Below are 22,035 nucleotides of genomic sequence, written 5' to 3'. Positions count from 1 at the left end.
ATAATCCAATGGGTGTGTCAAGTTGAATTATATTTTAAACTAGGCATGTGGAAAAAAGGTTGTTGATTTTGTTGTTTTCTTTTTTAATATATTGTGGATGCATTAGAAAGGTCCATTTTACACACAACATGTGTAGATGGTTGAAATTTGGTTAAAGGAAAACTAAGTAGCTTCAGTGTTAATGATAAGCTTAGTGAAAAAAACAAAAAAAGAACCTGTGACTTGGACCAGGGAAAATTATATGCAGAGTGGATTCTGTTTTTAATGATAAAAAAGACATAATCAACTTTTGCAGAGGTAAGATAAAGACATGTTGGAAATTCATGGAAGAAAGCTTGAAGGGTACTTGTTTTGACTGGAATTGTGTTTCTGGTATGAAGTGTTGGTGTTCATTGTTGACGTATAGAGGTTCAAAGATTTATGAAATTTTTATTGTGAGTTCAAAGATTCATGATTTAATACTCCATAGAAATTAACCCTTCAAATCAAAGTTCAAAAAAAACGGCAAGCATGTCATGCGTGATTAACAACGTTGCTGAAGAATTACACATGAATTCCCAACACGCTACGAAGCCTGAACACGAAGCAAAAGGAACTCCTTTCTCATTCACTTCGTCCACACCAATCTAAATATAACAAAAGTAACGTAGGAATGATGTAAAATTTTTGTGAAAAAAATTACCTTTTTCAGAATTGGAAATCATATAGTGCTTTTCTTTCATTGCTTAAATGGGAAGGCATCTTGACCTAACAGAGTGCAATTCGGTTGGCTTCATTCAACAATGGAAGAAAAAAAACTTGTACCATTCCTAGAATGTTTATATTTTACATAATAAAATAAGAAATATATATATATATATATATATATATATATATATATATATATATATATATATATATATATATATATATACACACACATACATTTCAATAAAATAATATCTTCAAATTTTCTTTTCCAAATTAAGTGGGGAAAATATATATTAAAAAGCATTATTGGACTATAGAATAAGTCTGATTTCTACTCATGTACCTTAATTACTGTTTTTGTCCCCTTCCCCAGTCAAATTCAAATTTTTTTTCTTTGATATTTTACATCTTGCTAAAAAGATTCGATGAAAGTCTTTATCATTGAAAAAAACACCAATCATAGCTATTTTGATTGTACTCAATACATGTAAATTTTACCCCATATTTTTCTATAAACATTTTATTAGAAAAGAAATTACAAAGTTAGAATAAATTAAATTCCTCATGCATGTTAAAATTAATCCAATGAATTTTCCATAAAAACAATTTTCTTTAATTTTGACTTGTGAAGAAAAAGCTCAATTTATTTTATTTCATTTTATTCAGCAATCCTTATTCACTAATAAAATCTGTTTGGTTACTAAGAATGTCAATGTCTAGAGAACAAAAACATGTCGTTTAAAAATAACTGATGAAAATGTACAGTGAATGTATTTAAATAATTTAAAAAAGCATTGAAAGAGGCAATATAAACTGAAATTTAAAGAAATTGAAGCAAAATATATTACATTATTTTATACCAAGAACTGAACGTTACACAATTATTCTTAGTTATGATAACACATTTAATGCCATTCCAGATGCCTGCTACAAGTCCTAGATCTCTGAGAAGGATTTGATTGCCTTGAACCCATGATTGTCAGGGAGGGGTCCATTTCCAGGGCGAATAGAAATTATCACCTCCAAACCTGAAACAGGACAATTGTAAACAAATATATGTGCAGACAAAATAAGCAATTTCTTATTTAGTCATAAAAGTGGGATCCTAGAGAAATTTCTCTACCACACCAATTGGGAGGTCACACTCACAATTGATAGTGTGGCCTACACAAATGTCAAGTTAGATTTTGCTTTTTGCTTGCAGTCAGCCATACAGTGATGTGTGTGGGTGCAAGTGGTGTGTATAAGTAGATGCAGGACTCCAAAGGGTGCACAGATAAATTATTGAAGTTGATAACAATTTTCTACAAGTTTAATTTTACACATTACACACAAGTTGTACTCATTTTCTGTTTCATTTATATAATTGATCTTTGACCGTTAGTGAACCAAACATTAATATAAAACATGACATTTATAGAGTCTTCATTGCAACCAAAAAAAAAAATAGTTACAAATATGTTTGGTTCAGTTTACTTACTCTTGCCAGCTCCCTAAGAAAGCTCAAAAACATACTACATGAGATGGACTCAGTTTATTGATAAAATTTAACTTATAAATAAGAAGATGGATTAATTAAAATGTTCATACCTGCTGCCTTTGCAGCCGTGGCTTCTTGATATACATCAGTTACAAATAAAATATCTGATGGTTTATCAACACCGAGTGACTCGGAAATTTCAACATAACTGCGTGTCTCTCTTTTGTTCCTGCAAAAATGAGTTTTGCGTGAATATATGCATCTTTGGACAGGAATCGTCTAGGGGGAACATCAACATAAAAGCCTTACCCCACAGTGGTGTCAAAAAACCCAGACAAATATTTTCTTAGGTCCCCATGGTTTGTTTTTCCAAATATTAGCCTTTGAGCCAACCTGCTACCACTAGAATATATGTATACCTGTTGCGTAGATCAGAAATAGCAATTCAAATGCAAGAAAATATGCTCTCCAAATATCAATGACGAATAAAATGTGATTACACTTCATTTCATTTTTGAGACAGCAGAAAGTAAAAATTACCTCACCCTCACAACCCTTGGCCGGGTGCAGAATTGTATATTTTGATAACTAAAGAGGTAGTAAGAGAAATATACTAGAGAAAGGAGATAGGGGCCATTCAGAATTGACATTATAGGCATTCAGAGTAAGACATCAAGTATTTACGTTTTAGACATTCAGCAGTACCATAAGCAGAAACATTAATGCTGGCAAGTAGAATTTTTTAATAGATAGGCCAACTCTTTGTTTCTATTCCTTGGTAGCTTGATAGTATGCCTCTTAAGCCAGTTTAGTGGAACCAAGGGTGAGTCAACATGTGGCAGAAAGAGAAAAAGAATGGTACTATGGTTGGATGAAGGAGATAAGAATGTAATGGATGGATGACAGATTTAAGTAAATGATAGAGGGACTCTTCATTGTGGGACAGTATCCACTATCCAGTTATCTTAGGGGAGTCCTTCCTACATTCACGGGCCCACTGTGGGCACCTAGACCAAACCAAGGAGAAAAAGAGAGTGGACCAAAGATGAATGGGTTATTCATAAGAATGAAAGCTGATAAATAAAAGGATATAATTGGAAATTCATATAAAACGGTTAATGGGTTTGGAAAGGTATCATATGCCCTCACAACCGCACAGGTTCTTAGCTAACAGAGGGCATCTTAACCTATGGTTATCTTATGCCCTTCTGCCAAACACTGGCATGATGCTTAAGCAATAAAGATACCTATGGTCAAAATGCAGGAAAATAGTCAGCAAGTGAGCTAAAAAGAGGTATAGAGCTAAGAATCAGTGAAAACAACCTTTACACCCAAGGCATGCCACTTTTCTAGAGCTTCTGGTACATCATCAAAAACTATTCCCTCCAATTCATTATTATCATAACCAGTTTTCCATATGTGACCCTGCATAGCTAAATGTCAGCAATATGCCAAATATGAATTCAACAGACCAAAATTCAACTCAGTTTAACTACCTGCAACTCTTTTAAGGCAGTGATTTTTCTATCAGCTTTTATCATAGCATCCACATTACTAACGATTCCAGCAATGACTTCCTCTTTCCCAGCATCATCTGGAGGGATAGGCACAGCACCTGCAATGCCTTGTTCAAGGTCACTTTGAACCTGTTATAAAAAATGAATGAGATGTCAACTGTCCAAGTTCTCTCAATGCAATGTATACAAGTTTCTGTAGTGCACACTACTATTCTAGTCTCTATTTGTAGGTTATTTCTTTTTCTGTAGTTAGTTATGACCGCCTGTAACCAGTCACATCAGTGCTGAGTCAACACTGGCATTGGCTTCTTCAGCACTCTTCTCCAAAAGCCTATAAATATATACCTCACTGAATATATCGTTGCCATTAAATCTTTCTCTTCGCTCATATTCTCCAAATATTACAATCTATCAGTCCCTGGTTTCATACTTCCCTATTACTACCATAAAGTCTATCTAGGCGACTACAGGGCACACTTCTATAATACTTGTTTTTATCATTACCTTAACAATTTTTTGAAAAAATGAAACAAAATGAAAGCAGTGATATTTCTGTAATCAGTAGTGAAAAAATAGCAACGGAAAATTTAAACATTAAAAAACAAACACGCCCTTGGCTTCCTGTGCATCTGATAGACATATACAAATAAGACTTTAAAAGTGTATTATAGGAAGAGGGGTAAAAATTGAAATTAAACCCTTTGACCTATCAGTTAGGTTTTCTGTAGTAGTTCCTTGGTTTAGTTGCTTGCATCTGCCTTCCTTAAATTAGGCCTCTGTTAGAAAGGAAAGGGGGGTATTTTTTGTGTAGTAACAAACTGGGCAATTTCCAGTGTGAAATGAATAGACTCCTTTTTATACAAGTTTTTCTTCTATCCAACAAACTCAGTGACGAATGAAGCCCTTTTCTTTCTGTGATTACAGAAAACCAAACGGCATCTCTTTTTTACATTCATAAACCACTTCTTATGCTTTTAATAAACTCCAAAAAAAGTATAATCACTTAGGAAGAATTGACTGACATAAACAAGACAACCAATTCAATCATTAATGTTTTAATAACCATGCACAGAGTAGTTCAAAACCACAATTCCACTCACATCTCTAACACAGTAACATAGCATTTCAGTGATAATATTCCATATTACAATAATTCAATGTCTAAACCAAATATTCCAATTAGAGGAATAAAAATTCCTTAACCATACAAGCTAAAAAACTTACTTGGGAACGAAGCAGCTCAATGTCAGCTTTGGTATCAGGGGTATCATATGTTAGAGATAGATGCTTCCCAACATTATCACGGGCATATGGGAAGAGAACCTCTGAAACAAATGATATGGGCGTAGTAGTTCCTTCAATGTCAAGAACAATGCAACGCTGCAACCCAAATAGATATAAAAATCAATAATTTAATTTCAAACCATAAGACAATCACTGCAAGATATGTGAAGCACCTTCTATTCAATGAATTGGGAACTAGCGCTATCAGTCCACGGTGAATAGAGAGGATATTGTTTCAAGAATTTAAGAAAATAAAAAAACTCAAATATAAGAGACATTTTATTAGAAAAAACGTTTTTCCTATTTTATTTTCTTTTTTCACTTCATTTTCTGTTCTCAAAATTTTGTATAGCAAACAGGAAAAATAGAAAACAACAGAAAGTTGTTTTTGCTGTCTTTTGTATAAACTTTTGAAAATGGAATACAGTGAAACGAAGGTGATATTTTTTTAATTAAATGTAAAATGAGAAAATGAAAATTTTCACAAAACAAACAGCTCCTTAATGGCCTAAAGATTTAAAAAAAATGGAAGGATTAAGTGAACTCACTGGGAATGGATCAATTTCACCATTAGATTTACTTGCTTTAACTGAGACATTCGACTCCCCAGCAGTACTTAGACCCCTTCTAGCACTTTGTATTGGACCGTGATTTGGAGTAGACCAGTCCAATCCCATTTGGTGAAGTTTGAGAGCAGCATCAAAGAGATAATGGTAACACTCAGACTGAAAAAAATAACATCAATTTACCAGAAAGCACAACTACAAATGCACCCTGCCCCCCTCGCAATTTTCCAAAAGACAACTGTCTTTTAGAAGAGTGTTATATTTTATTGAAACTCCAAGAATGAGCATGAAAACTGTAAATAACACCCCTTCCAAAAAAAACCTATTGTTTAGTGTATTATATTTTATGGGGACTTCAAGCATAATGCTACAAAAATATATATGAAATTGGTTGCAGTCTCCCTGGGAAATGTAGATAGAAAAAACCTGAGTTTTTGCACTGATCCACGAATCTCCCCAGACAAATATCCCGTGGTTGCGAACAAGTACTGCTGTTGCTTTTGGGTAGTCTTCAATCTACAAAATGGGGAAGAAATAATAACAAACTAAGTTACATCAGCCATGGTTTTCTTTTGAGAAAACGAAAAGTGCGAAAAAATCATCCAGATTTCCCAACAGATATATAATACATATGTAGAATCATCAGAAGAAACATACAGCTTTAGCAAAAGACTCTGTGAGCTGATACTCATAGGCCGTGTTCTCAATTATGGGAACCACAAGTTCATCATAATAGCCATGCCCTTTGATTCCTTTTATCATTTCCATGTGAGTGATCTGCCATTTGTTGAGACATTCAGAAACAAATGAAAATAGTATTATAGGAAGAGGAAATAAAAGCATGTAGAAAAACATCATGAAAAAGAAACATATTACTTTAAAATTATGTTTGGTCTTTCCCAAAGTACTTGTAATAAGCTACAACAGCACAAAATCTGCATCCTATATTTGATCAGGAAAATAACAAACAGAAAAAGATCCAAGGGAAGCAGGATGCCAGGCGCCTCTCCCAATCCACCCTCTTCCAAGAAAACTCTCCATTTAAAAAAGTATTTGTTCTGTACAAGTATAACATATAAATGCCCTATTTGTGGCCCTTACTCCTCCTTCACAATTTTTGCAGTATTACAAGCAGAGCTAAACTTTCCAATTCTGGGTATAAATATCTACATACATGTGGTAGAAGCCACATATTTAAATACAACAGAAATTAACTGCAAAATGTTCATCTAGTGTCAATATTTGTTAATTACTTCACTCTTTTTGAGTGTCATGCGCCTTGCTTATTTTTGAACTAAGAGTACCACATAGAGGATGCAAACCAAGAAGGATATCCGATGCAAGTTATTGTTTATAGTATATTATTTGGAACTTAATCTTTTCTCCACAAAATTCTCTGGAATAAATAAACTCTTGTTTTTTTTGTCAACAGATAGTTGTATGTGTGGAATTGAGCACTCAACAAATAGTCTTCAGGCAATGAGACTATTGCTCGGCTGCATCCTTTATTACCAATCTAAACCCCGTTCAAAGATATATTGACAATGACAACTAACAATTATGTATCAGAATTTTGAAAGTGTCTTTAATCTCAAACAAAAAACCATCCACGAACAAAATACTTACTCGAAACTCCTTAGATAATGGATTGATCATTGTTACAAGACAGGATTCTATTCCATGACTGTGGAAAACAGCCCCAGCATCTCGCATTTCATATGCCTAAAACAGAAAGTGAAAGAGATGTATGAAGCTTATATCAATAGCTAATTTATAAAAAGAGATAGGCCTTGTAAGTTTCTATGGTTAGCCTACAGTGGATTAGACCAAAAGATAGTTATTCTCAAGAAATTTCAGTCACTTCTATTTACCAAATAGTAGCATTTCCTGTTTGAAGTAAAACTTGCAGATATTATAGCATTTATCAGATTTTATTCAAAAAAGTTGGTATAAAGACACTTATCAACCAAATGTCACAGTTATTTAATGCCACCATAAGTCCAAATGTCCGGAATTTAAGTGATACCACTCATATATTCAAAAAAGTACAATACAAGCTACCATACACAAAAAAGAAATACAAAGAGAATGTATATAGTAGTTGAGCAACGTCTTATAGTATTGTGGAAATATATAAAGAACAATGTGTATATCAAAGTCTGCATCACTCAATTACAGTAACCATTATTTATATTGCTAAACCAAACTTACTTTCCTGAAAAGTGGATCACAATCAGTACATTTGGGAGGCTTGTGTGGGTAAGGTTTAGGAGATGGAGCAGACAAAATGCTTCCACTGATTGATAACACATACATGTCCTCTGCCTCCATTCTTTCTTTCTGAACACCTGCACACATTTTTCAGCAAAAAAGGAAGATCAAAACGAATCAATTAACAGGACATAATAGTAGTGTTTCATCATCTCTAGCACAAAGAAATTAAATTATCAAGGAATGTATCAAAGACCTTCTACAGGGTGTACTTAAACTCCTAAAATTACTTGTTCGTCTAATAAACTCTTCTTACCTTATTTCAACAACCTTCAGGTAAAATTTATCAATATAAGCTTTCAGACTTATTAGATTATATTTCATCATCAAACTTATAACATGATCAAAGCCATGTTTGGATAAGCTTCTCCGAAAGTACTTAATGGAAAAATAAAAAGGCAAAATGAATTCAAATTTTCCCCTTATCTAAAATCAGCTTGTACACATCACTTTTTAGAAAAGTTAGACATGACAGCGTTTATAAAAGACAAAAAGCATAAGTTGATTTTAACTTGAGAAAATAATTTAATGCACGCTAAGATAAATTTCTCCAAAAGCATTTATAAGAATATATAGCAAGGTAAGAAGAATTGACTTTTTGCTATATGTTAAAATCAACTTATGTCCTTAACTTTTATAGCAGTTCTCTTATCTCATCTAAATTTTCAAAAAGCCTAAGATACATAAATTATTTTTAACTTACAGAGCACCAAACTCCTAAGATACATAAACTTTTCTATATGTATATCTAGGCTTATGTATATCGAAGAAAAGAAATACAAAAGTTCTCTTCCATTCTTGTTTTATTTTAAAAGTGCATATAGAAAAGTTTATCAAATAAGAATTTAAGCTATTTATCCAAGCACACCTTGAGCAATTAGGCAATAACCACATTGAGAGTAAGGTTTGTTTCCATCAATTACTACATAAACAATACATAAGCATTTACTGGAAAAGAAGACAAAGAAAAGAAATCTCCACCAAAATAAGAAACAACTAGTGCAAAAATTAAAAATCAACTTTTAGATAAGCTAAAACGAGAATGATTTTATAAATTTTAGAGAAGATTAATTTGCTTTTCTTCTACATGGTTAAGTCTTGTCCAAACTAAGGTTAAATAGACTTAAAAGGTCCTGCACAAGAGAAATAATCAAGCACATACCCAGAAACCAGACAAGCCGAAGATGGCAAGAACGCAGAAAAAAAATCTAAACTTGTGACTCGGAAACGAAAGGGTGGGCAAAGGGAAGATACCAGAAGGGGACATGAGTATGAGCTGTTGAGGCTTGGGAATGGAGTCATCATGGACCTTCATGGTGATGCTGCCACCCGTGCCTGTGACCCATCCAAGGGTGTAGAAATGACGACAAAGTTCAGCCATCAACGCCCTTGTCTCCTTCACGGCCTTGCCTTCAAGGTACGCCTGAGACGACGTCGTTCCCACCTTCACGCCGTTGAGACCAATGGCTGCCATGGATTCTAGAGAGAGAAAAAGACTCTTGAGTGAGTGAATATGAATGGAGCTTAATTTGTAAGCTAAAACATTTGTCTATCTACACGTTACACATGAGAGTGTGTTTTGTTGGGATATCGAATATCTGACTCAGTTAAATATGTATGGGATTTTAGGATAGGAATGTTTAGCTCAATTTGTGATTTAGGGTTTTGAACTAGATTTGGAAACGTGGGTTTGTTTTATTTTTATATTTATATTAAGATAATATTTAAATAAAGAATTTGATAATTTGAAACAATTAAATAAATAATTACAGGTATTTTTTATAAAAAAATTAATTAAAAATAAATAATGTAAGAACTAAAAATAAAGTATTAGAGTTGGTAAGTGTATTAAAATAATAAGATCGAGAATTTTATTATAAAATAATTTTATAATATAAATAAAATTTTCTAAATTCGTCTCATTAGGTTAAAAACACTATATTTCTCTAAAATATTTTCTCTTTGTTCTCTCTCACTTCTCTCTAAGTGTTCTTGATCTCAAGTCATCTATTTGACCATAAGGAGGTGTCTAGACGATCACGACATCAAGGTCTACCTTTCTACCCGATCAATTTGGTGTTTAGAACAAGTAAGTTTTCATCCCTTTTTCCTTGTTATTTTCTTGATTCTTGGTCATGCAGAGAAACTTTGTTTGCATGTGTCAAAAATCTTTCTCCTTCAATTCTTGATTCAAGTTAGGTTTTAAGGTTTGTCTCCAATCGCCAATAGGTGATTTGTAGGTTTTTCTAGAGATTCCTTGCGAAAAAAGCAACTGTCGGGGATTTTTAGAGCAGTGGAAGTTTTATTGAGGTAAGGAAGCTAGTGAATATGTCTTGATGATTAGTTTAGTTGATGAATTTAATTAAGTTATAGGAATATGGTTAAAAATATTAATTTTCTGACTTTGTATGAATTGAGACTTGAATGGTGTGTAAAGTGGGTAATTTATGCTTGGTGTGATGATGAATGTTTTAAAAATATGTGGAATTTGTTTATATGTGTTATTAATTTTGGATTTGATGTTTATGAAGTTAATTGAGTTGATTTAATTGTTGGGAGAAATGGTTACTATTGGTTGTAGGTCATTTGTGTCTAAAAATGAGGTCTTAGGTAGTGAAACTGTGAAAGAAGAGTTGTGAACTGGTTTGAAATATTTGAAGTCTGTTATAAGTTGTTTTGTGAGTTGTTCAAGTGATTAGAATGGATGAAATATGTGATGAGAAGATATGGTAATAGATAAGTATAGTTTACCTTAGCTTAGAACTTGTTTTTAGGAAGTGGACTAGTGAAAACTTGAGTTGGTGATTTTGTGCTCAAATGGTCAGTTTGGAGAGTTTTGGTAAGTCATATGAGACTTATTAGAGTCCCTAAGTTGCTTAAAACTGTGTCACAAATGGTAGAATTCAATTTGAGTCTCTCAAGTGAGATTGGTGGATTTTGGAGTTGAATCTTGTAAGTAAACACTTTAAAATAGGTTTAGGATGGTATATGTACAATTGGTTGAGTATAATTAAGTGTATATATAACAAGATCTAGGAGGGCTAGAATTTGGGAAAAATACATCAAATTGGTCAAGAGTGGTTTAAGGTGAAAATTCTGCAGTTTTTGTGTTGCAGAATTATGCAGACTCGCTGAGCGAGTGGAGTCGCTGAGCGAGAAGTTAAAAGGTCTAGACCATTGTTTGTGCTTTCACCTAGCGACTTGGGTTGTTGAGTGAGAGGTTAAGAGATCTGGACCACTGTCTGAGCTTTTGCCTAGCGACTTGGGTCATTGAGCGGCTGGTTAAGAGGTCTACACCACTGTCTCTGGATTCGCCTAGCGAGTTAAGTCGCTGAGCAAGTGAATGAAAGGTCTGGACCATTGTCTCTGGATTCACCTAGTGAGTTGAGTCGCTAACCGAGTGCTTGAGGGGTCTGGATCACAGCCATTTTATTCGCACAATGAGCTGTGTTAAAAATAGAATGACTTAATTTCTCATACCAAGAGGGGGATGAATTGGTGAAATGTAAAAAAGAAAATCTTTTGAAATCTTTTTCACAAAATGATGCCTTTATAATTTTCTTGAATCGCAAGGTAAAAGACTTTCAATGCAGCGGAAACTTAATTGAATGAATGCAAAACATAATCGATTAAGTAAAGAGTGTAGGGATGAGAAAATTCAAACTATGTGTTTTTATACTGGTTCGGCCAAGCTTACATCTAGTGTCCTTCCAACCACAGGAAGCCAATGCACTATAATAAAAAATCTCACAACACACTTGAAAATAGTTTGTGCAAAGACACGAGTTTTAATTGATTCATCCCATAATGAAATCGACTTAAAACTTTTATTTTGTCACATATTTAAAGTTTAACATAAGTGCTTGTGGTTTTTCTTTTCAACATTATATGTCATGCAATCACATATAAAAACACATATGTAACACAGTGATATGCAATGAACAACACAATCATATTCTCATATATGCTCAAACAAATTTAACACATTGATCAAAAGCATATAACATGTAAATATAGAACATGTAACACAAAATACACATGTATTATTAATTATGTGTTGTCATCAGCAAATATGTCGTCATCCAAAATAATTGGGACCCCCTTCACCTTTGTGGTCATGATTCCATCGCGGTATTTTAAATTGAAGTAGAACACTCTGATGAGATCAGGATATATACAACCTTTTTGTTCTACTAGATGAGTGAGTCCTTGAGCGCCAAATAAATAAGGGAATTGGAAGCCATAAAACCGGTAGAAATCCAACCTGATGAATTTAACTGCCACGAGCCGACGTTCCTACCAAAAGTTGGAAAAATTAGCATGCTTTTCTGGATCAGAGATCCAACCTTCAATGAAAGCAGGACGAGCATCTCGTGAACGAGATGAAGAAGCACCAGCAGTCCTTCTACGAGGTCTTCTTGAATCAGCCATGGCAGGATGAGAATGATGGGATATGTGAAGAGTGATGGGAAAAAGAGAGAATTTGGTGCAAATCTCACGGGAGCAGAGTTTCTGGATGCAAAGAGGTGGCCGTTAATCGATTATAAGGGATTATTTATAGGAAGAATTGATCAACTAGTCGTTTATGGCCGTTTATATTCGTTTTAGAACGTTTGTAACAGCTCTATTTTTTAAACTGCACGGGTGATAATCGAATATTGTAATTGATAATCGATTATCGCTTCAAAAAATAATTTCTAGAAGTTCAAGAACAGTCGATTATTGATGGTAATAATCGATTATTCGTTCATAACTACCCATATGTGAAGAGCGTTTTAGGATAATCGATTATGCCTCGTAATAATCGATTATATGCGAACCGAAACCTTTTTTAGGCGCTCAAAGTAATCGATTATATCCCTTGGATAATCGATTAAATACGCTGGGAGTACGAAAATCGTGAAAAAGTCAGAAATCTTGAGTCTAAGACATGTCTATAACTCCTAATTCTCTTCTAAGTTCATAGAAACTATCCTTAGGGAAGACTTTTGTGAAAATGTCTGCTAATTGATTCAAAGTATCAATATATTCTATAGAGCAATCACTTTTTTGATATGATCTCTTAAGAAGTGATGACTTATCTCTATATGCTTAGTTCTAGAGTGCATTATAGGGTTCTTGGTTAGGTTTATAGCACTAGTGTTGTCACATTTCAGAGGAATGTTTTCCTACTTTCTTAATGAATAAAGGTGAATCAACCTTACCTCTAGAAAAATTATTTTCAATCAAGAAGCTACTAAGTCTTTCATACCAAGACCTAGGTGCCTGTTTAAGGCCATACAATGCCTTTTTCAATTTAAACACATGATTAGGAAATTTAAAATCTTCAAATCTAGGAGGTTGACTAACATATACCTCCTCTTTTATAAAACCATTCAAAAATGCACTTTTTATGTCCATTTGATACAATTTAAATTTCATTAATGATGCAAAAGCAAGTAAAAGTCTAATTGCTTCTAACCTGGGTACCGGGGCATAGGTCTCATCATAATCTATACCTTCCTCTTGACAATAGCCCTTTGCAACTAGCCTTGCTTTGTTCTTTGTAATGTTTCCATCTTCATCAAGCTTATTTCTAAACACCCATTTTGTGCCAATGACTTGATAGTCTTCTTTTCTAGGAATAAGTTCCCAAACGTCATTCCTTACAAATTGGTTTATCTCTTCTTTCATAGCAATGCATCACTTATCATCTTGAAGAGCTTCTTTTATGTTCTTGGGTTCTATTTGAGACATAAAAGCTACTGTTAGACAAAAATTATTTAAATTACGTCTAGTAGTTACCCCTTTTGAAATGTCTCTAATGATGTTGTCCATAGGCAGGTCATGTGGTTGTTTATAGTTCTTAGGATCCACTTCTTGATTTTGAGTTTGTCTATGATTATTTTCATTTAAGTACATCTCTTCAAGAGCTTCCTTTAAGTAATCTTCATCTCCTGCAATAGGTTTGTTCGACTCTAGAGGGTTTACCTCAAGGTCCACAATTTCATCAAAGACAACATGTATTGACTCCTCAATTATTAAAGTTCTTCTATTAAATACTCTGTATGCTTTGCTAGTTAATGAATAACCTAAGAAGATAGCTTCATCAGATTTAGCATCAAATTTTCCTAGATTATCTTTACCGTTATTCAATACAAAGCATTTGCATCCAAATATTCTTAAATGGGACATATTAGGTTTTCTACCTTTAAACAATTGATAGGGAGTAGTTAACTTAAGAATGGGTCTAATAAGCATCCTGTTCAGCACATAACAAGTAGTACTAACTGCATCAGCCCAAAAATATTTAGGTACATCATATTCATTTAAAAGAGTTCTAGCCAATTCTTCTAATGACCTATTTTTCCTTTCAACAACCCCATTCTGTTGAGGAGTTCTAGGAGCAGAAAAATTATGAGTAATTTCATACTTATCACAAAATTTTTCAAAGGATTCCTTTTGAAACTCACCACCGTGATCACTTCTCAAAGTTTTGATTTTCAAATCCTTTTCATTTTGAACACGTTTTGCAAAAGTTTTGAATTCTTTAAAAGCTTCATTTTTCGAAGTCAAAAATAGGGTCCAAGTAAATCTAGTATAGTCATCAACAATTACAAGGGCATAATAGTTCCCATCAAAACTTTTAATTCTAGATGGACCAAACAAGTCCATATGCAAAAAGTTCTAAAGGTTTTGATGTAGAGATCATGCTTTTGGATGAAAAAGAAGATTTTGTTTGTTTTCCTTTTTGACATGCAGAGCATAATTTGTCTTTTTCAAACTTTAACATAGGCAATCCAATTACAAGATCTTTTGAAATCAATTTATTTAGATGTTGCATATGAATGTGTGCAACTCTTTTATGCCATAACAAGAGATTTTCCTCTTTAGCGACTAAACATGTTATACTATGACTAGATGCACTTTCAATATCAATCAAATAAATATTATTATGCCTAACACCTTGTAGAGCAACATCTGAAGAATTTTTAAAATAAACAGTACATTTATCACTTTCAAATGTTACCTTGAGACCTTTGTCGCATAACTGACTTATGCTTAGGAGGTTATGTTTGAGACCTTCAACGTATAATACGTCTTTTATGGTCAACGTGTTTCCTCCTCCAATGTCTCCTGTTCCAATAATTTTTCCTTTGTTGTTATCCCCATATGTCACAAATCCTTGCTTCTTCTTCTCAAAGGAGATAAACCTTTTCTTGTCACCAGTCATGTGTCTTGAACAACCACTGTCAAGATACCACAATGACTTCTTTGACTTTGTAGGTTCCTACAAAACAAGTTAAGCAAGAATTTAGGTCCTCAATCTCAATATGGGTCCTTGGGGTTAGTTCATGCAAGCAAGCATCATTTTACAGTTTTCACCCATGCATATTTTCCATTTGGAATTCCAAAGTGTTTAATGTTGCATTTGTTTGATGTATGACCATGCTTCATGCAATAAAAACAACAAATATCATGCACCTTATTTTTCAAAAAGTCCCTTTTTCAACCCAAACTCTACGAGTTCTCTTAACTTTAGATTTCTTATAATGATACATGTTCTTGTCTTTAACGTTACTTTTTCTAAAATTATTTTTAACATGTGAGATATCCTTAGTTGAATTTGCAAGTAAGTTTTCAAGTATGTCAATATCAAACATATGACTTTTACATGATAAAAATTTAACAGGATTCTTATTTTCATTAAAATCAGATACTCTTGTTTCTAAGTTGCAAATTTTATTTTGTCAAAATTACTTCTTCATCTAAAGCTTTTTCATATTTAATTTGCAAATCCTTAAACTCATTTTTCAAATTTTTATGAGCAAAGTCTAGTTTCTCAAATTCATTTAATAATTCAAGAAAGGCCTTTTGTAAATCAAATTCATCACTTGTCTCAAAACTAGAATCACTTACTTGACTTCTAGCGTCTTCTAAGTCAACCATTAAGAAAATATTTGCTCCTTCATCTGATTCACTTGAGTTTGAAGTACTAGACACATTTTCTTCCCAAGCAATGTAAGCTTTCTTCTTCTTGGGAAATTTCCTTTCTTTCTTTTCTTCACTTTTCTTGCTCTTAGGACAGTCAGTCTTCACATGTCCTTTTTCTCCACATCCATAGCACTTCACGCTTGATGGAGAACCTTGATTCTCTTTTCTTTCACCATGGTATTTTTCCTTTCCTTTTGCTCTCATGAACTTGGCACACTTCTCTATCATGAGGCTCATGTTTTCCTCATCATCAAAGTCATCATCATCATTTCTTTTTGAACTTTTCCCCTTAGATATTTCAGATTTGAAGGCAAGAGTCTTATTCCTTCCTTGATCCTCTTATGCAGTCAATCTATTCAATTCAAGCTCGTGCTCACGAAGCTTTCCAAAGAGAATTGCCATTGACATTTGGGTGAGATTTTGTGACTCTGAGATAGTTGTCACCTTTGGTTGCCAAGACTTGTCCAATGATTTCATAATTTTTACATTTAATTCATCCGTATCAAATGTCTTACCCAACCCATTTAAGTGGTTCACAATATGAGTGAAGCGCTTTTGAACATCAGAAATTGTTTCTCCAGGTTGCATTCTGAATATCTCGTACTCCTGGATGAGCGTGTTTTTCCTTGCATGTTTCACATCATTAGTGCCTTCATGTGTGACTCTGAGGACCTTCCACATCTCTTATGTTGTCTTACAAACAGAAATTCTATAGAATTCGTAAAGCACAACAGCAAATGAAATAATATTGTGAGCCTTAATATCAAATTGGGCTCTTCTATTTTCCTCAGGAGTCCACTTAAAGTATGCTTTTTCTACTTCTACATTATCAACCGTTCTTTTAGGAATATAAGGACCATTTAGTACAGCTTCCCAGATGCCTCTGTCAATAGACCCCATAAAAATTTCCATTATGACTTTCCAAAAGGCATAATTATCACTAGTAAAAAGTGGTGGTCTGTTGATGGAAGCACCCTCGGCATATACTTGATTTTGATGACTAGCCATTTTTGAAAAATTTGAAAGAATATCAAAACAAGCTTTGATACCAATTGTTGGAACAACCAGTACCGATTTTGCATAGCGGAAATATTAAATCAAGGTTCGATACAGATTGTTAAAAGTAAAAAGCTTGTTCAGTCACTTGAAAAATGGTTCCTTTAATTTTCTCTTAAACGTTTTATCAAATTGTTGATGAACAAAAAATATAAAGAGTGTAGGGAGTAGAAAAATCACACAAATGATTTTTATCCTGGTTCGAATCAAAAGATTCTATGTCCAGTCGTTAATCACTATGAAGAGTGATTAACCTTTTCACTAAAAACAGTTTTACAGTTACAATACAGTGATTGACAATAACAGTAACAAAAACACCTTCCTTCGACGAACGAATCGGAAGGAAACAATCTGCCAACTTGAACAGAACCACTCCGACCTTTGACACACAAAGCGCGAGCTTCTCCTGTTCACAAGACTTGACAATAGCAATGAACTAGCACTTGAGAACTTCCTCAAATAGCATTATATTATCAGTTACGCAAAGTTGGTTTATGAAGTGTTTGACAAAGGTATATATAGCCTACTGGTCCGAAACTGAAAAGACTCATTTCAACTGCAAGTGATAATCGATTATTGTAAGTGGTAATCGATTATCTGCGAGACTTGGAATAGTTTGAATATTGACATTTCAAACCGGCCGGTCTTCAGTTGTTCAACTTCGTCTACCGTTCGGTTTGACCCTGATTGCCTTCTGTCGTTCGACTGGTCTTTGACACCGTTCGGTCTTCAATTGCTATGCGTCATTCAACTTTTTAGGAGTGTTCATCTTTCAACTATGTTCAACATCGTTCGGTCCTCAACTTGTGTTCGGCCAATATTGGTGATCGTCTGGTATACAACTGATTTTTCGCTAATGTTCAACTACGTTCGGTCTTGAACTGTGTTCGACCATGAACAATGTTCTGCCTTCAGTTGTGTTTGGCCTTCATCTGATTGTAGTCGTTCGGTCTGCATCTGCATTCGGCCGTTGGCTGATAGTGACCGTTCGGTCTTCATCTGTGTTTGACTCGAGTCCTGATTGATTGGTCTTGTTCATCTCTTACGTGCTCTTGGTCATGCCCTCCACTGCTCGGTCATAACTTTACCGCTCGGTCCTAAGTTTTTGGTCATGACTACTCGTGTCCTGACGGCTTGGTCTTGGTCATGAAGTCTACCGTTCAGTGCTTACCGCTTGGTCATTATTGACTTTAGTTGTCAAAATATGCTTTTAAACTTAATAATGCAAGGGTCTTCATATTCTTCACTTTGTAGCATCATCAAAATCATTATCCTTTAAGACATCAATGCTCCTCATTGGTAACAGTTTTGAGCATCATATTTTAGAGACATTTTGTAAAGTACATGAACTCTTATAAGGGCACAAACAACCATCACCTATAATTAGGCCTATTTAAGTTTTCAAAATTAGTGAGCCTAAAACAGAGATTATTAACCGATTCAATAAAGACATAGTCGACTAGTATCAGACAGAGTGTTACCAAAAATAGAGAAACACATTCACAAATTATAATCGACTCAGTTCATAACACAATCGATTAAAATTCGCGCAACATTATTTTCACAAAATTCAGTCAATCAAACAGAACACAACAAACATGCATAAAACAGTCATTCATCCAAATATTTATGATGCATGATGCATGAAAAAAAATTGTTTCAATTACCACATTTAAAGACTCAAGAGCTTGTGAATCTTACTTTGTAGTTCATCCTTGAGTTCTATACTGCTTCAGTTGCAGATACTTTCCTGCAAAACAATTAAATGATTTTGATGTTGGTACCCATTTGAACTTGGGTCTTGTCTTGTCAGTTGCAGGAGGCAGTTCCTTAGGAATCCATTTGAATTTTCCCTTTGGAACTCCAACCTTTATGTAATAGCAGTTTCTAACATTGTCACCAATATTGTTGTAGTAAAAAAATGCATTAGTAATAGGCTTACTGAGATCAATAAACCTCTTTGAATTAATCCTATTACTCTTTGCTTTGTAACCAATACCTTGTCTATTGATTACCCTTCCAAATGATCTTAACACAACATCGAAATTTTCTTTACCTTGTGAAAATTTAGCTAACATGCTGGTTAAGTAATCAATTTTCTCAAGATGTACTAGACAATTATCACCTTCTTTTTCAACAATTTGTATTTCGGTCTTAACTATCTTTGTAGATTTTAAAGCATTTTCAAGATCTTTTTCAAGCTTTTTATTATCCTTTACTAGATTATCAATTCTATATCCATAGTCTCTTCTCTCAGAGGATAATCGATTTACCTTATATCGGAGTCGCATGGCTTTTACATGTATTTCCTGAAATGCATCCAACAACATGTGGTACTTGACCTCTATTGGTTCATTCTCAAATTCATTATCACTGTCATCATCAGAGTGTGCAGAGCCTGCCATGAAACATAAATTTGACTCCTCTTCAATGCTACAATCATCATCACTTGAGGAGTCTCCATCACTGTTTTTCCAGGAAATGTATGCTTTCTTTTGCTTTCTGCTCTTGTCTTGAGGATACTTGGTAATTTCTTTCTGCTTGTTCTTCAAGTTTGGATAGTCAGGCTTGATATGACCATCCTTTCCACATTCATAACATTGTACAATGTTGTTTCTTGAATTCTTTTTTCCTCTAGCAGGACCTGCATTGTCAGTGGTAGAACTTCTATTTTTCATAAATCGTTTAAACTTTCTTACCACCATGTTCAAGATTTCTTTGTTATTCAGGTTTGCTTCTGAATCAGTTTCTGGTTGAAGATTCTTCACTACTTTCTTACTTGTGGCCTTGAGGGAAATTGACTTTTTTTCTTCAATTTCTTCTTTCTCCTTCAGCCTTCCAAGTTCTAGTTCATGCTCTCTAAGCTTGCCAAACAAAGTTGCCATATTCATGTTAGTCAAATCTCTTGTTTTAGATATGGTGTTAGCTTTGGCTACCAGTTCCTGTTGAGACTTTTCAGAATCTTTATGTTGATCTCCTCTTTATCAAACACTTTTCCTAGAGCCATACTATATGTGTAAATCTTTTCTGCACTTCAGAAATCGTCTCACCAGCTTTCATCCTCAATAATTCATACTCTTGTACAAGGGAGTTTTTCCTGGACCGTTTCACTTCGTCTAGGCCTTCATGCATCACTCAAGAACCTCCCATATTTCCTTGGAAGTCTTGCATTGTGATATTTTGAAAAATTCATCCATTGTTAGTGCATAAGCAATTACATTTCTAGCCTTAACATCATATTGTGCTCTACGGTTCTCATCCCGAGTCCACTCAGAAAAGTTTTTCAGAACAGTTTTTCCATTCACAATTTGAGTGGGCTCGTATGGACAGTTTAGAGTTGCATCCCAAACTCCTTTATCCACAGATTCAAGAAAGATTTGCATCCTTATTTTCCAAAAAACATAGTTTTCTCCAGCAAATAATAGTGGTCTATTTGTGGATGCACCTTCACCAAAGTTTAGAGAATTGAAAGCCATTTTCCAGGATCAATCGATTAAACAGAAATAATAATCGATTCGTTTTTCAAATATTTTATGAAAATCAGCTTTAGTGCCAATTGTTAAAAATAGAATGGTTCAATTTCTCACACCAAGAGGGGGGAGGGGTGAATTGGTGAAATGTAAAAAACAAAATCTTTTGAAATATTTTTCACAAAAATGATGCCTTTATACTTTTCTTGAATCGCAAGGTAAAAGACTTTCAATGCAGCGAAAACTTAATCGAATGAATGCAGAACGTAATTGATTTAATAAAGAGTGTAGGGATGAGAAAACTCAAACACTGTGTTTTTATACTAGTTCGGCCAAGCCTACATCTAGTGTCCTTCCAACCACAGGAAGCCAATGCACTATAATGATCAAGGTTTTTACAACAAGGTTTTATAGCGACCACACGTCAAAAATATAAAACACCTCTCTAACACTCTAATTAAAATATAGGCAATAAACAAACTACACCAGCACCAAGAATCCCCTTTACTATTGTCTAAACCCTTTGAGACACTCTTAAAGTCAAGAACGACACACGCTTTGCTTCCTGTAATCACAACAGGGAACCTCAAATCAATCTTCAAAAGATTGCAGAATCTGATCGCTCAATGACACCCAAATGTGCAAGTTGACCAGACTTTGAAAAACACAGTAGCCTTGATCACCATAGTCACTCTTGTTTCTTGGAGCTTTTCTTCTCTTTCTGTAAGATCACAATTTTCTGCAAAAGATATGAAAATGTCAAAATCACAAAAGTTCTTACAGAAATCAAATCCGCGTCAATTTATAGTATAACACATATCAGACGCAATTTTAATCGACTTAGCTACTAATGCATTTGAATACAACAATTCTATTATAACAGTTAGCAGCAATTACGACAATTAATTGAATGCGCAATTAATGCAGTCGACTATCATTTAATGCTTGGTTAACACAATTGAAAATATGACCGATAAACATTTATGTCAAGAATTAACAAAATTTCAAAACAATAACAGACTTAATCGAATACAACACGCATGCAATCCACTAAGTAAAAAAGTTAAGCATAGTTTTGAAAAACTTTCTCTTTGAAAAAATCTCACAACACACTTGAAAATAGTTTGTGCAAAGACACAAGTTTTAATCGATTCATCCCATAATGAAATCGACTTAAAACTGTTATTTTTCCAAACATTTGAAGTTCAACATAAGTGCTTGTGGTTTTTCTTTTCAACATCATATGTCATGCATTCACATATAAAAACACATATGTAACACAATGATATGCAATGAACAACACAATCATGTTCTCATATATGCTTAAACAGATTTAACACATTGATCAAAAGCATATAACATGTAAATATAGAACATGTAAGACAGAATACACATGTATTATTAATTATGTGTTGTCATCATCAAAAACACATATATAATTGAAATTGTGGGTTAAGCTGAACCTTTGCTCCCCCTATCAACAATCTCAACAAGCAAGGTCGCTGAGCGAGAGGTTGGAGTTTGGGAACACTGTCTCTTTATTCGCATAACGAGTTGGGTCACTGAGCGAGAGAACTCTATTGTCGCCCAGTGAACTTGGTCATTGAGCGACTAGTCCAGGTTTTTATTTTATTCTTTCCATCCTTGTTTTTTGATACCCAAAGTTATGTATTGATTCACTGTGAATGATGTATAAGTATTTTTGAGATTGTATAATTATCAAAGTT

General features: G+C 34.0%; 1 protein-coding gene across 1 annotated transcript; it reads right to left on the bottom strand.

Annotated features, from left to right (window-relative positions):
- Positions 1–1,499: 1,499 nt before the first annotated feature.
- Positions 1,500–9,391, bottom strand: LOC124832956 (haloacid dehalogenase-like hydrolase family protein). Its single transcript, XM_047307309.2, has 12 exons — positions 9,063–9,391; positions 7,749–7,885; positions 7,164–7,259; positions 6,195–6,314; positions 5,964–6,053; positions 5,520–5,696; positions 4,912–5,067; positions 3,667–3,816; positions 3,494–3,595; positions 2,480–2,589; positions 2,281–2,399; positions 1,500–1,718 (listed from the first exon to the last, which is right to left on the bottom strand). The coding sequence occupies exons 1-12, from the start codon at positions 9,280–9,282 to the stop codon at positions 1,627–1,629; spliced, it is 1,569 nt and encodes a 522-aa protein (XP_047163265.2). The 5' UTR covers positions 9,283–9,391; the 3' UTR covers positions 1,500–1,626.
- Positions 9,392–22,035: the final 12,644 nt, after the last annotated feature.

This window comes from Vigna umbellata, chromosome 6 (assembly GCF_029865625.1).
Source record: "Vigna umbellata cultivar VRB3 chromosome 6, Vumbellata_1.0, whole genome shotgun sequence".
NCBI lineage: Eukaryota > Viridiplantae > Streptophyta > Magnoliopsida > Fabales > Fabaceae > Vigna > Vigna umbellata.
Note: the sequence above shows the minus strand (reverse complement) of the source record. Positions and strands in the feature narration are given on the sequence as shown.